The following is a 14,547-nucleotide window of genomic DNA, read 5'->3' on the forward strand; positions in this document are numbered from 1 at the left end:
TTCAAATATATAGTGAATGAAAAATTTATTCACAGTTATTTGATTTACTAATTTAAAAATAAATAATTTGAAATAGTTTATTCCTGTGATGGCAAAGCTGAATTTTTAAGATACAATCTAATTACACAGCTATTTTTAAATCTTTTTTAAAGGAGTCTATTATCAGTCACCATGGCTGCATTTATTTGATCAAAAGTTATTTCTGTTATGGCAAAGCTGGATTTTCAAGAAACATTCCTATTATTAGAAATGTTGGAAAACATTTGTGCTACTTAATGTTTTTTAAAAACTGTGGAATATTTATTTTCAGGATTCTTTTATGAATAGAAAGTTCAAAAGAATCGCTTTTATAAAAATATTTATTTGTCACTTTTAAATAATTTAATGCTTTTTTTTTTGGTGCTGAACATTTTTTTTGTTTTTAGAATATTAAAAACCCTTGCAAAATGACTAAATTGGTCATACACTGGTGTGGACTGGTTCACCTCTTCGGAGCTTAGATAACTTTTATTTCCTGACACAGCGTTCCTTCCAGTGTGGTAAGCGATTATGAGTCCTGGTTACTGGTAACACGAGAATGTCTCCTGTGAGGGAGTTATTAGATTAGCATAGCGCCTGAGACAGGAGTGTGTTTGTGTTTCATTAGTGGCTGGTGAAGCATCAGAGCAGGTGCTCTCAAATGTCCTCCCCCTCACCTTCCACTGTCATCTTCATCCCTTCTGAGCTTCTCTCCTTGATTTATTTTATTTTGCCTAACATCCTTTCACAGCACATTCTTATCTAATGAAGATCTGCTATTCCCCTGTGAATCTCTCTCCAGGCACGTTACAGTATATGGCCCCTGAGATCATCGATAAAGGCCCTCGAGGTTACGGGGCTCCTGCTGATATCTGGTCCCTGGGCTGCACCATCATAGAGATGGCCACAGGCAAACCTCCTTTCCATGAGCTGGGAGAACCACAGGCTGCCATGTTTAAGGTATAAATATATATTCTTAAATAATATATATATATTGGTGCAAATACAGAAGATAACCAACCAAAAAATGATGAAAATTTGTATGTTTATAGAATAATTTTTTAAAAAGTATTTTTTTAAATCCTATTTTCTGAATAAAATAATGGATAATCACAGTATTTTTTAATATACAGGTGCACATTTTTTTTTATATTATTTGTTGTAAAATATTGTGTATTTTTGTATTTTTCAATATGCTATTAATCAAAGTCATCTCCTCCATTCATTTCTGTTCTCTTTGTACCAGGTGGGCATGTTTAAGATCCATCCAGAGATCCCAGAGTCTCTTTCGTCAGAGGCCAAATCCTTCATTCTTGCCTGCTTTGAGCCTGACCCAAATAAACGAGCAATGGCTGGGGACCTGCTCAAGGATCCATTCCTGCGTCAAAACATCAAAGGCAAAAAGAACAAGATCGCTTTCAAACCCTCAGGTAACGTCTCTGTGATAATGAGACCTGGGTTGACCTTTCCGGTCACATCCATGGTGTTTAAGGCATTTTTGGCCTTGTGAGAGTGCACAGAAAATTTTTCGCAGGCAAACACGCAGAGCTGCCAACCCATCCCCCCCATTATAACCCAGCATGCCTGCATCTCGCTGCTGTCTGGCATACTCGCAACAGGTCAAAACTGCCCTAGCTGGCCGGTTACAGTCCAGACTGAACTAACACAAGAGATGAGTAGGAACAACAGGACCTGGGAAAATCAATGATAAGGCCTCACATTACCTTCACAAATGATTTCCATCCAGCCACACGTCAGCTATCCTGCTGTCCATGAGAAGCATTCTCAGGGTGTGGTGTTTCACACAAACACACACTCTGCTTTCTCAGAAAATGTTCACAATTTCTCTTTGACACTGTCAGAGGAGTGACAAGCTCTGATCCAGTTTCTAGTGAGCTGTTTACTGCTATCCACTGCTATGTCATTTAACCTCATAAGTGACTGATTTTGAAACTTTATACACAGTGAGCAACCTAAATAGCTTTTTACAAAGAATAGTACAATAGTTTGATGTTAGCATGTTGCTAAGCTAATGGCTTGACATTCTATAGTAAGCATAGAAACATACAACCCACACAGATATTTGGTGACATTTTTAATCTATTTGGTTAAACTTTTTAATGACACTGACCTATTTTTATTTATTTAGTTATTTTAAATTAAATAGAAGTAATATGGTTACACTTCCATTTAAAAGTTTTTGTTTTTTAATGTTTCTGAAGGAAGTCTCTGATACTCCCCAAGGCTAAAAATGCCATAAAAACAGTTATATTGTGAATTTAAAATAACCGTTTTTATTATTACCGTATTTTCCGGTCTGTAAGTCGCACTTATTTTCATAGTTTGGCTGGTCCTGTGACTTATAGTCAGGTGTGACTTATTTATCAAAATTAATTTGACATGAGCCAAGAGAAATGAACCAAGAGAAAACATTACCGTCTACAGCCGCGAGAGGACGGTAATGTTTTCTCTTGATTCTTGGTTCTAAATAAATGCGACTTTAATGTCTCTAAAGTTTTTTCCTCGTCATGACGTATTTTTGGACTGATGGGAGTTATACTTAGGTGTGACTTATAGTCCGAAAAATACGGTATTTGAATAATTTTTTACTGTAATGTAATCCTGTAATGGCGAAGCTGAATTGTCAGCATCATTTCTCCAGTTTTCAGTGTCACATGATCCTTCTGAAATCATTCTAATATGAAGATTTGCTACTCAAGAAATGTAATATTGAAACAGTTGCAATGCCAAATATTTTGGTGAATGCAGTGATAAAACTTTTTTGGGATTATTTGATTAATAGAAAATTTAAAAGAAGAACTGAAATATAAATCTTTTGGTTATATTTTTAATGTATTTACTGTCACTTTAGATTAATTTAATGCATCTTTGCTGAATAAAAGTATTCATTTCTTTTTAAAAACCTTACTGACCCACCCTAAACTTTTAAACAGTAGTTTATAATCAACATTCAAGTCTCCTCTTAGGTTCAGGTATAATTTGGAACGGCATTTGTATCTGGAACACACAAGTGATGCCTTTATAGGCTTTATAGACCTGGTGTATTCCAAGTTTTGTTCATTAGACATTAGGCTAAATATTAATATATCAATATCTCCTTCTTCCTTAATGTCATCCAATCGGCTGATTTGGCTTGGATTCTCTATGTAACAGTGTGGCAAGGTTTGTATCCCCCATCTATGTATCCTTGTGTGTTCTTGAGGACCATACGCTCATAATCATTGGTGTTTTGCTGGTTACTGGTGATGGTGTTGAGTGTATGCTCTTTCTATGCTCTGATTGGTTCTTTGTGTCATATCTTTTTTCTTCATTCTCTTGATTTTTGTTTTGCTTTCTCTTCTCTGTGGTTTTCTATTGATTTGGTTCCAGTGTCACTTTAACATTGTGGGTAACACTTTACAACAAGGTTCCATTAGTTCATGTTAGTTGAACAATACGTATGTTTCAGTATTTATTCATCTTTGTTCACATTAGTTAATAAAACTGTTCATTGGCAGTTATTGTTAGCTCAGGTCCATTATATGGACAACTACAACTTTTGATTTTAATAATGTATTCGCAAATGTTGAAATTAACATTAACTTATTTTAATTAATTAATTTAATTAATTAATGCTTTAAAGTATTTTTTGTTTTTAGTTCATATTCACTGTTGTAATTGACAAATAATAACGAGTCGAATCTTATTGTAAAATGTTACCAAATTGTGCTATTATATATTGTGATAACCGTGTACTGTGGGGAGTACAGTGGAATGCTAGCAGGTTAAATTAAATTGGGGCTGTCAATTTAAAGGTTTAATTGGTGTAATTAATCCACTTAATCAGAATAATGAGATATCAATATTAGCTGATTTAAAAACCCTAATGAAAATATATTTAAGACATTTATTTAAGGTATTTATTGTTTCTCACTGAACAGGCATTACAAAATGTGACTTTAGAAAGTAATATATTATTGGTTTTATTTCCATATCATTGACCGTAAGTCTTTTAAGTCTATTATTGGCCAATAGGGGGCATGATTTACTTTTTTAAAATAATTAATAACAGTGTATGAACATTTTGAATTGGCAGCCCTAATATAATGTTAAGTTCTAAAAAATAAAATGTGTAAAATTAATTCAAAATATAACACTTGATTCTGAGCTCGTATAAAATTAAAAATAAATACATAAAATTATATATATATAAAATTTATATATATATATAATTTATATATATATATATATATATATATATATATATATATATAACATTTATATATTTCGTATTCATTCATATTTTTTAAAAGATTTGAATTTAAACAGGAGGCAAAATAAAAGCCAAAAATGCTCTGGTATGTCTGAATGGTTGTCTTTAGGTGCATATGTGTGCCATTCATGTCTGTGTTTTCCTCCCTTTAGACTACATCCGCAGTGTTTCCTTACCAGTACAGCTGCAGACAGAAGCCGCGGGGAGCAGCAGCAGTGAACCGGGCTCCGTGTCTCCCGACTGCGACTCCAAACAAGACGTGTTTTTTGAGAAGAAAAAACGCTCCAGCTCAGAGAACCTAATCAAACCACCCAACTCAAACTTCCTCAGGTGAGCTCAGAAGATGAGCACTAAGGTGAATAAAGAGCTATCATCAAGACTAGCAAGGGTCCGCTAACCGGTCCAGACAAGTTTTGGTCACACGCTGGTCAGCCATAACTGAAAGTGTGTATATGTATGTGCTTATGTGAGTGTTGGATTAGTGTCTGGAATGTTAATGACGTGACCGTGTTTACGGAGCTTGAGAATCCACGACCGCTTCAGCTCTCAGACCAACAGTAAATCAACTTCCTGGACATGAATCGCTGAGGCCTAGTCGACTCCTTGGAAACACTGTTTAATTAACGCGGTGGAATGAGGAGACAGGTGTGCTGGGCCCTGGTTTCTGGGCAGGTGTATGTACATGTGCGTAATGAGATAATGCCTTTTACAGCAGGTACTCTCTGGTTGCTCATAAAATAATCCCATGAACACTTTACAGACGCACACACACTGAATCACAGAGCTGTCAAACATTAACCACTTTTCCTCTTTCCTCAAATAAAATCATGTTTTTTAATCAGCACTTCAGATTTATATATAGTTTGGCTGCTAAAGTAAACACTGACATTTGAGTGAATTAAATTCAACATGGTTAAATTCAGACTTAGTTTATTTGTCTAAACTGACCTTTAAAGGCTCAACAAGTATGAGAGATCACCTATGAGCGAAACACACCTTAATAAAACCACCTTTCTGCTTTAATTAAATGGTTTATTTTTTGTTTTTTTTTATATATATAGTTTTTTGTTTTGTTTAGTAAAAACAGAGATTGTGATATATATACTGTATATATATATATATATTTTTTTTAAACAAAATATAAAAAGGTACATTATACAGTGATGGCATCAGATGATAAAGCTACCATATTGTATCTGCAGATTTCTACATCAAATAATTGATATTCTTTTGAAATTCAAGTAATCCTGGAAAATTAACAGCACAACCATTTTCAACATTGATAAGAAATGTTTGTTGAGCAGCAAATCAGCATATTAGAATGATATCTAAAGGATCATGTGACACTGAAGACTGGAGTTATGATGCTGAAAACTGATCTTTGCCATCACATGAATAAATTACATTTTAAAATATATTAAATATTATTATTTAATTTCTATATTATATTATTATAATATAATAGCTTTTGACACTATAAACCACTCCATACTTCTTTCCCGCCTAGAATCTTCCCTCAACATCACTGGCACCGCCCTTTCCTGGCTCAAATCGTATCTCACCGACAGACAACAGTTCATTCACATTAACAACTGTACCTCCTCCACTGCTCCGCTGTCCCAAGGTGTCCCCCAGGGTTCGGTGCTTGGCCCTCTTCTTTTCATATTATATCTGCTTCCCCTTGGCAACATCATTCGCCACCATGGTCTAAACTTTCACTGTTACGCCGATGATGTTCAGCTTTACATCTCCACTAAATCCATTACCTCCGTTACACACTCCACTATCTCCAACTGCCTCATTGACATTAAATCTTGGATGCACACTAATTTCCTTCAACTTAACTGTGAAAAAACAGACATGATCATCATCGGTCCCAAATCCATCACCAAGACCACTCACAGCTTCTCTCTCACTGTCGATAACTTCACCCTGTTTCCATCCCTTCACAGTCGCAACCTCGGAGTCATCTTTGACAATAACTTCTCCTTCGATCCGCACATAAAACAAATCACTAGAACTGCCTTTTTTCATTTAAAAAACATTGCCCGACTCCGTCCTTCACTCTTGTTCTCTGCTGCTGAAACCCTCATCCACGCCTTCATCACCTCCAGAATCGACTACTGTAACAGCATCCTGTATGGCACAACATTGAAAAGCTTAAACAAACTCCAATACATTCAGAACTCTGCTGCTCGTCTACTCACCCACGCCTGCACCCGCAACCACATCACCCCAGTCCTTAAGAACCTTCATTGGCTCCCGGTGCCACAACGAATTCAATTCAAAATCCTTCTCCTCACTCATAAAGCCCTCTATAACCAGGCCCCTTCCTACCTCACTGACCTGCTCCACCACCACAACCCATCTCGTTGCCTCCGCTCTTCCAATGCAAACTTCTTGACTCTACCTCCCAGGACCAAGCACCGAACCTGGAGGGATAGAGCCTTCTCTGTCGCTGCCCCCACCCTCTGGAACTCTCTACCCCAAAAAATCCGTGACTGCACTGACCTGCCAAAATTCAAAATCTTGACAAAAACTCATCTTTTTAAAATTGCTTTTAATGTTTAATTTAATAGTGTGTTTTATTTTCTATTTTGCTACATCTGCTTTACAATTTTTTTTTATATTGCTACATCTGTTTTACAATTTTCTGTAAAGTGTCTTTGAGTACTTAGAAAAGCGCTTACAAATTAAATGTATTATTATTATTATTATTATTATTATTTGATAAATAAATATAAATATATATTTTTATTTATTTATTTTTATTTTTTTATTTTTTTTACTTAAAAATCTAGTTTTATATTTAGAAGTTATATTTTAACAGTTATTTAAAATTGTGATAATATTTCACACTGTTACTCTTTTTACTGTATTATAGATTAAAAAAAAATACAGCCTTGGTGACCATAAGAAACATATCATCTTTCATAAACATTGAAAAAGTCCTAGCGACTCCACACTTTTGAACAATATTGTATTGTACATAATGTTACATCTGCATGAAGCTTTTTAGATTCATATTTTCTTAGCGAATCGGTGTGAAATGTGTGTGATGCAGTGTTCCAGATGAGAGTCCTACTGCAGAAGACCGCAGCTCTCCAGCCTCCTCTGAGAACAGCGACGCTGGGCTCTTCCTGCTGAAGAAAGACAGCGAAAGGCGTGCCATACTCTACAAGGTCCTCAATGAGGACCAGGATAAGGTGACATCCAACCTCATGGAGAACCACATCCAGGTATGTATCCCTGAGTAATTGATTGTGTGTGTTAGTGGTGTGTGTGAATCGGAATCATACATTGAGGATCGTATCTTGTCTTTTAGGGTCATGAGGAGCTGAAGTTGTCAGTGGACCACATTAAACAGATCATCTGCATCTTACGGGACTTTATACGTTGCCCGGAGCGACGTGTCATGGCAACAACTATCTCAAAACTCAAACTGGACCTGGACTTCGACAGCACATCAATCAACCAGATCCAGCTGGTTCTGTTTGGCTTCCAGGACTCTGTGAGTTGACTGCAGTATAAATAGTATTGTTCTCGATTGCTACTGTACAATATATGGTTTCCTACCCAGACATAATCTACTATTGATAAAATCCTATTTATGCTTCATTTTTTCATTTTTTAAATCTTAAATACAGATGTTGGACATACAGTGTCATTAGTACGGTAAGCTCAGAGATCAGGAAGATATTTTTTTTTTAATAAATAAATTAATACTTTTATTCAGCAAGCATGCATTAAATTGATTAAAAGTGACAGTAAAGACATTTATAATGTTATAAAAAAAATCTGTTTCAAAGAAATGCTGAAAAATAAATCATGGTTTTCACTGAAATATTAAACAGCACATTCATTGATAATAATAAAAAAAATTATTGAGCAGCATATCAGTATATTAGAATGATTTCTGAAGGACCGTGTGACACTGAAGACTGGAGTAATGATGCTGAAAATTCAGCTTAAAATTACATTTTAAAATATATTCCAATAGAAAACTGTTGGTTTTAATTTCAATATTATTTTACATTTTTACTATATTTTGATCAAATAAATGTACTCTTGGTGAACATAAACTTCTTTCAAAAACATATAAAAATCTAACTTTTTAAAATACATTTTATGAATTTTAATGAACAATGCACAAAGCCAGTAAGAATAACTTTTATATGATTTATTCTAAGCTCTGCTAGTTTATTGCATATTTTTATTGATCTTATTCCAAGTATTTGTATATATATTTATTTCTCGGCATCCTGCCATATTTTGCCTTTATTTATTATTTTATACTGAATCTTTCATTTATTTTATTGTGAGATATTGGAGAAATCTAATGCGAGAAGATGCATGATTTTTCTCATTGAACACTATGGAGCAAATTTTGCTTCAAAACCTTTAGATGAGTCTGTTCTCCTCTGATAAGGAGTTTGTATTTTGTTAGTTTCTTTCTTGTGCAGCATGAGTGTATCAATGCCTCCCTCCTGTGTTTGGTTTGAGTGATGAGATTAAGATTTCTCCTTCATCACTGTTTGTTTCAGGTTAATAAAGTGTTGAGGAACCACCACATTAAACCACATTGGATGTTTGCCATGGACAACATCATCAGACGGGCTGTACAGGCAGCAGTTACCATTTTAATTCCAGGTGTGTGTGTGTGTGTGTGTGTGTGTGTGTGTGTGAAAGAGACAGGGAAGATTCATTAAGATTCATTAAGCATCTGTCTCTCTTCTAGAGCTGCAGACACATTTCGGGCCTGCATCTGAAAGTGAGGGTGCAGATAAGGACGCAGATGAAGTTGATGAAGAGGATGATGGGGACTTCGGATCAGTGGCACGTACGACCCAGGAAGATCAAGCACTCACGTCTGGAGTCAGCACCCTCAGTTCAGTCATATCCCATGAGGCTCAGCGGCCACAGCAACCGCTGGGAGCCCAGCTTGGACGCCTCAAACAGGAAACCAACAGGTACACACTGTGATTCCTTAAAAAAATATTTACCATTCTGTTTAAGCCAGTTAAATATAAACAGTACACAAAATACGCTTTTGCCACCCCCTCCAGTGGTGAGTGAATGGAAAAAAATACTAAATACTAAATATTTGTTCCCGGTCACGGATCATTTCACATTATTTACTACAAATATACATGAGAGATCATTATTATGGGTTGGTAAGATTTTTTTGAACATGTTTTTGAAAGAAAACACCATAATTTTCTCTATTTTAATATAAATATTATTCGGATTTATTATAACAATTTTCTATTTTAATCGATTTTAAAATACATTTATTCCTGTGATAGCAATACTGAATTTTCAGCATAATTACTTCAGTTTTCAGTGTCACATGATCCTTCTGAAACCTTTCTATTTAAAAAAAAAAAACATTTTTTATGCCGCTTAATATCTTTGTGGAATCCATGCTAAATATTTTGCAAGAATATCTGATAAATAAAAAGTACAAAAGAACAGCTTTTACTTTAAACAGAAATGTCTTTCTCACTTTTGATGACATTAGACACTTTTCTAATACAGTTAATTAATGCTTCATTTCTCAAAATAAACTTACTGAACGGTAGTATGTATTTTATGTATTCCAGTATTTGTGAAAAACAGCACAGGTTATTTTTGCTCTTTGCACATTATATACAATATAAGACAGCTTCCAGGTTTAATTTTGGCTCATGAGCTTAATGGTTTTATGATGTTTTATTTTTAGATGTATTCTGTCTTTTCTTGTTGGATTTAGTCAGTGAAAGTTGGCTAGAATGTTTTAATAATGCTTTCGGAGAGCGTCTCAATGTTATTTCGCCCTCTTCAGGCTGCTTGAAGAACTGGTGCAGAAGGAGAGAGAATATCAGCAGGTACTGAGACAAACTCTCCAACAGCGGGTACACGACATTGAGCTTATCAGGATCAGACAACAGCCTTCTGCAGGTTAGTTGTGTAACTAAATCACACACATTTACTGATTTAGGCTAACATAAAATCCATTCACTCTGTCTTTATTTACACTGTAATCTTATGTACGTTTGTATGCTAGCTAAGGTAATAGAGAAAGTGTCAACTCCCCTCTATCTGATTTCCAGTGTCCTGTTCTGACCTTTAGAGTTGTTTACAACCAGTTTATAGGAAAACGCAAATACAGGATCTGTTAAAAGAAAACTAGTGAAGCGCTTTAATGTCTGCTACCTACCTTCCAACTTTTAAAATGACAGAACCCAATAAGTGGCTAATTTCAAGATAGAACTAGGGCTTCAACAGACTATTATTTTTACATTTGATTAACGATTATTAGCCTGATTAATCGACTAATCATCAATTATTTCAACAATTAAACAGTAGACTTTGATTATTTAGCTTTTGCAATTAGTTCAAAATATTGAGTTATACATATTCTAACAAATAAATTTAGATAATCACTTTTGAAAATCATATTATGTAATAACAGTTATTATACAATTCAATTATAAAAACAATATATATTTGGCACACAAAATAACGTGACAAAGAAACTTCATCTCCTTTTATAAGCCATATGGATAAGAAACAAAATAAAGGTAAGTGAGGATAAGTGGATTTATTTTTGAATAAACTGTTTTATTCGCAACATAATTTTCATTCAGGGTTATGAATGATAATCAAAACAGTCCTGAGCTAGATCAAGCTTTGATCTCTGCAAACCAAACTATTAATTTAATTAACTGAATAGATTTTATCATTAGCTAGCTAAACACTGGAGAGCTGCTTTTTAACAGAAAATCAAGTTGTAATTCTAACTGAAAGTGACACTGACTCTGGTTTTTCATGTTTAAAGCTGCTTGATTTAAGGCTATCTATTGCATAATGTACTATATAAATAAGCGTGGCATGACTGGACTTTACTGAAGTACCGAACTGCAGAGTTTGTGCAAACATCCACATTGTTGTAATCAGATGCTTTCTTAACTGCTGCTTTCTCGCCTTTGTCAGTTTTTTTTGTGTGTGTTTATTTTGTTATTGAGAGGAAAGCTTGCACCATATATTAACATATTCATCTAAACACCGCTCAAGAGCTTCAGGTTCGGCCACCTTTGCTCTGAAGTGCTGTCTTCTTCCTTTGAATTGCATCCAGGAGGGCGCTACAGCACCACACTGGTCAAATCACATTGTTGCAGGCTGTTACATTAGGTCATATGAGATCAAACGACTGCTCAACAACAAAAATATGTCAACAGTTTTTATTGTCAATAATGTCGACTAATCATTTCAGCCCTAGATAGACCTTAGCATCTGTGCTTTAATATTCCTAAATCCTTCCTTTGCCTTTAACAGAGATTTCCTCAAGTTCAATCCCCTCTATATTTCACATTGCTGCACATCCTGATCCTGACAAGAAGCTCACTGATTGGTTGAAGGAGCAGGGTGCCGACTCTGAGACCATAGACAAGGTGAAACATATCACACTGAACACTGTCTATATTGTACCTTTCCCACGATTAAAAAATGACTCACTTTTTTAAATTTCCATAAATAAAGAAACTGATGATTCATGCCAAGTTCTTGTGGTTTCTGTCTGTGTCTGAAAAGTTTGTTGAAGAAGATTTTACGCTCAACGACGTTCTATGCGATGTTACAAAAGAAGACCTGCGCTACCTGAGGCTTAGGTGAGGGCTTAATTTGTCAGCGTTCAAGTGAGTGATTGTGTACAGTTTACTCTTCCTTTGCATAATGTGGCCCTAATTGTTTGCCAGGGCCGTTTTTTTATTTTAATTTTATTTTTTTTATGCAATGGCAAAGCTTAATTTTAAGCAGTCATTACTTCAGTCTTCAGTGTCACATGATGCTTCAGAAATCAAAAACATTTATTTTTATTATCAGTGTTGAAAACTGTGCTTAAATGTCATGACTTTATATAGATTTCTATTGACTTTATACAAATATTATATTCATCATTTATATATGTGAACTACAACTACAAAAATAATTATAATAATAATAATAATAATGAGCCAACCCAAAATGTTACTTTTTAACCACAACCATTTTTTAAACCACAAATCACTGGTCTGGAAATTAGCAAGAACTTTGCTAATACTGTAGATAAAGTCATTTAGTGCTGGACAGCTTTTCTTAAAATGTTTAAGCTGTGTGGGTGAACTTGAATACTACTTTTTACAGGAAGATGAGTCAATGATGTTCCACTCAGTATTGATGGCTTCAAACAGTTAATAAATAGCTGAAAAATGTTTCCCCATTTAATTGGAGTTTAATGAGAGACCAAAATATTCTTTATGGGGCAAAATCAAGCCACTTCTTGGTTGTCTTTGCAGTGTAGGCAGGAGCATTTTTTTATGAAAGATAACATCTGATCATTCATCTTTAGACTACTTTTCAATTGTGGGAAGCACATTCTTCAGAATTCTTTCATACTCCAAAGCATTACTTGATATTTCACAGTAAAGCAAATCCAAGTTCCAGCAGCTGAAAAGGCTCCCCACATCATACACATCTGTGTTAGAGATGCATTCATTATTGAATCTCTCACCAGATCTTCAGACACTGCTCTGGTGCATCACACAGCTCCACCGAACCACTCTGAATCACACTTACCATACTCTACCAAAAACTTTGTTCCATCTTTGATGCTTTTCCGAGACAGCAATGGCATTTTAAGGAATGCATTTGCCTAATTCTTGCTAATTTCCTTGCAAGTAATTTGTGGTTAAGTCTATTAGAAGCTCAGAGTTTAGCCATTTTGAGTTTGGCCCATTTTTTTGCTCAGAAGTGCACAGCTGTAGTTATTCTGCAAGCTAAGTTGTCTCTAAAAAAAAAGTCTGCAATTAATAAAAAATATTGCATTTATTTCCCACTATAGGGGAGGAGCGCTGTGTCGTATCTGGAAAGCCATTCAGAGACACCGTAATAAAGGGCTTAGAAAGTTTCAGAAGGATGAAAGCAGCGAGAGTTTGCTGTTGACCGACACTTGAGCCAGCATAATAATACATCCACACACTATAATGAGAGCCCCTTACTGGCCCAAACCTTCTAATTATGTCATGCTCTGCTCCAGTTGGACATGTTTACTTCAGTCTTTCAGCTATGAGCTATGAATGTTTTATTTTTGTGCTATTTTAGTATATATTTTCAGCCTCTCCAGCCTTTCCAAACATCTAATTTCCATTTGATTCCAATGGGAATATCCATGAGGATGTAAACGACTCTTATCAAGGAAAGACTGCACTTTCTACTTTTTACACTGCCAGGCCAAGAGGGGTCATGTGATCCTCTCCAAGTGCCTTAGGAATGGGCCTAGGACGGGGAGAGCAAACAGTGTTACCTACTTAACGTAGGACTTCAGATCATGCCATTTTGAATGAGAGAAAATCTAGGTTTATATTTGTTTTAGCTTAACAAGTCTGGAAAATGTATTATTCATTATAAAACAATGTTTTGTTTTTATGAGGAACTGTCTAGACTAAATGAAAACACACCTCTTGGACCAGGGCTAAGGAGCCTCTTTTAGATGTATTTTGATAAGTTGGATATAATTACCCCAGTATGTAGATAAATAATATGGCACTCAGTGGTTGCTTGTACGTCAAATGTTGCTCATCTGTCTTTTTACATTTTTTACATTTTTTTTTTTTTTTTTAAATGTGCGAGACCAGGCTTGCTAAAAGCAAACCAAGTATTTTTCTTAAACCGCCATCCACGTTTCACAAACATACACTATATCCTCTTTCTTAAGAATGAAGTGGTCTATTGTGTTAGTAGCCGCTCAGATTCAGGTTCATTCAGCCATTCTATTTTCTGAATGGATCAAAGCATCAAAAGTGCTTATATAGGATTTACAGATTCGTATATATGATTTGTTTGTTCATTTTTTTGTTTTAACAAAAGCTGCCGTGTTTGAGTGTTGACTTGTACACGTCGACCTATCATGGGAACGGTAGCGCTTTGAGCACCAGTGTTCCATCTAAGCTATTTAAATAATTTCTCTGCTGTGTGCACTGAAAGTGATGTGATGATGAAAGATACTTATCACCTTTCTTTTGACTTAAATGATTTATAAACTGGATTTTCTGGCTGTGTCGGAGACAAAATGTTCTTAAATTGTTGTGAAATTATTTTCAGGATTCTTTAATGAATAGAAAGTTTAAAGGAACAACATTTATTTGAAACAGAAATCTTTAGTAACATGTTTACTGTCACTTTTGATCAATTTAATGCACCCTTGCTGAATAAAAGTTGTAATTTCTTTAAAAAAAAAA

At 35.0% G+C, this 14,547-nt stretch overlaps 1 protein-coding gene across 5 annotated transcripts in view; it reads left to right on the plus strand.

Annotated features, from left to right (window-relative positions):
• Positions 1–14,547, plus strand: part of LOC132124098 (mitogen-activated protein kinase kinase kinase 15-like) — a 28,371-nt gene extending 13,824 nt beyond the window's left edge. For 3 of the 5 annotated variants that reach the window (XM_059534899.1, XM_059534900.1, XM_059534902.1), the window contains 11 exons: positions 821–978; positions 1,265–1,448; positions 4,444–4,621; positions 7,356–7,530; positions 7,617–7,802; positions 8,836–8,941; positions 9,030–9,261; positions 10,116–10,231; positions 11,609–11,724; positions 11,864–11,940; positions 13,152–14,547. In XM_059534899.1, coding sequence (XP_059390882.1) covers positions 821–978; positions 1,265–1,448; positions 4,444–4,621; positions 7,356–7,530; positions 7,617–7,802; positions 8,836–8,941; positions 9,030–9,261; positions 10,116–10,231; positions 11,609–11,724; positions 11,864–11,940; positions 13,152–13,263 — 1,640 coding nt within the window. In that variant the 3' untranslated portion in view covers positions 13,264–14,547. Of the gene's footprint in view, positions 1–820; positions 979–1,264; positions 1,449–4,443; positions 4,622–7,355; positions 7,531–7,616; positions 7,803–8,835; positions 8,942–9,029; positions 9,262–10,115; positions 10,232–11,608; positions 11,725–11,863; positions 11,968–13,151 lie in introns of all 5 variants that reach the window. The other 2 variants (XM_059534901.1, XM_059534905.1) reach the window with 1 other exon arrangement.

This window comes from Carassius carassius, chromosome 42, assembly GCF_963082965.1.
Source record: "Carassius carassius chromosome 42, fCarCar2.1, whole genome shotgun sequence".
Taxonomy (NCBI): Eukaryota; Metazoa; Chordata; class Actinopteri; order Cypriniformes; family Cyprinidae; genus Carassius; species Carassius carassius.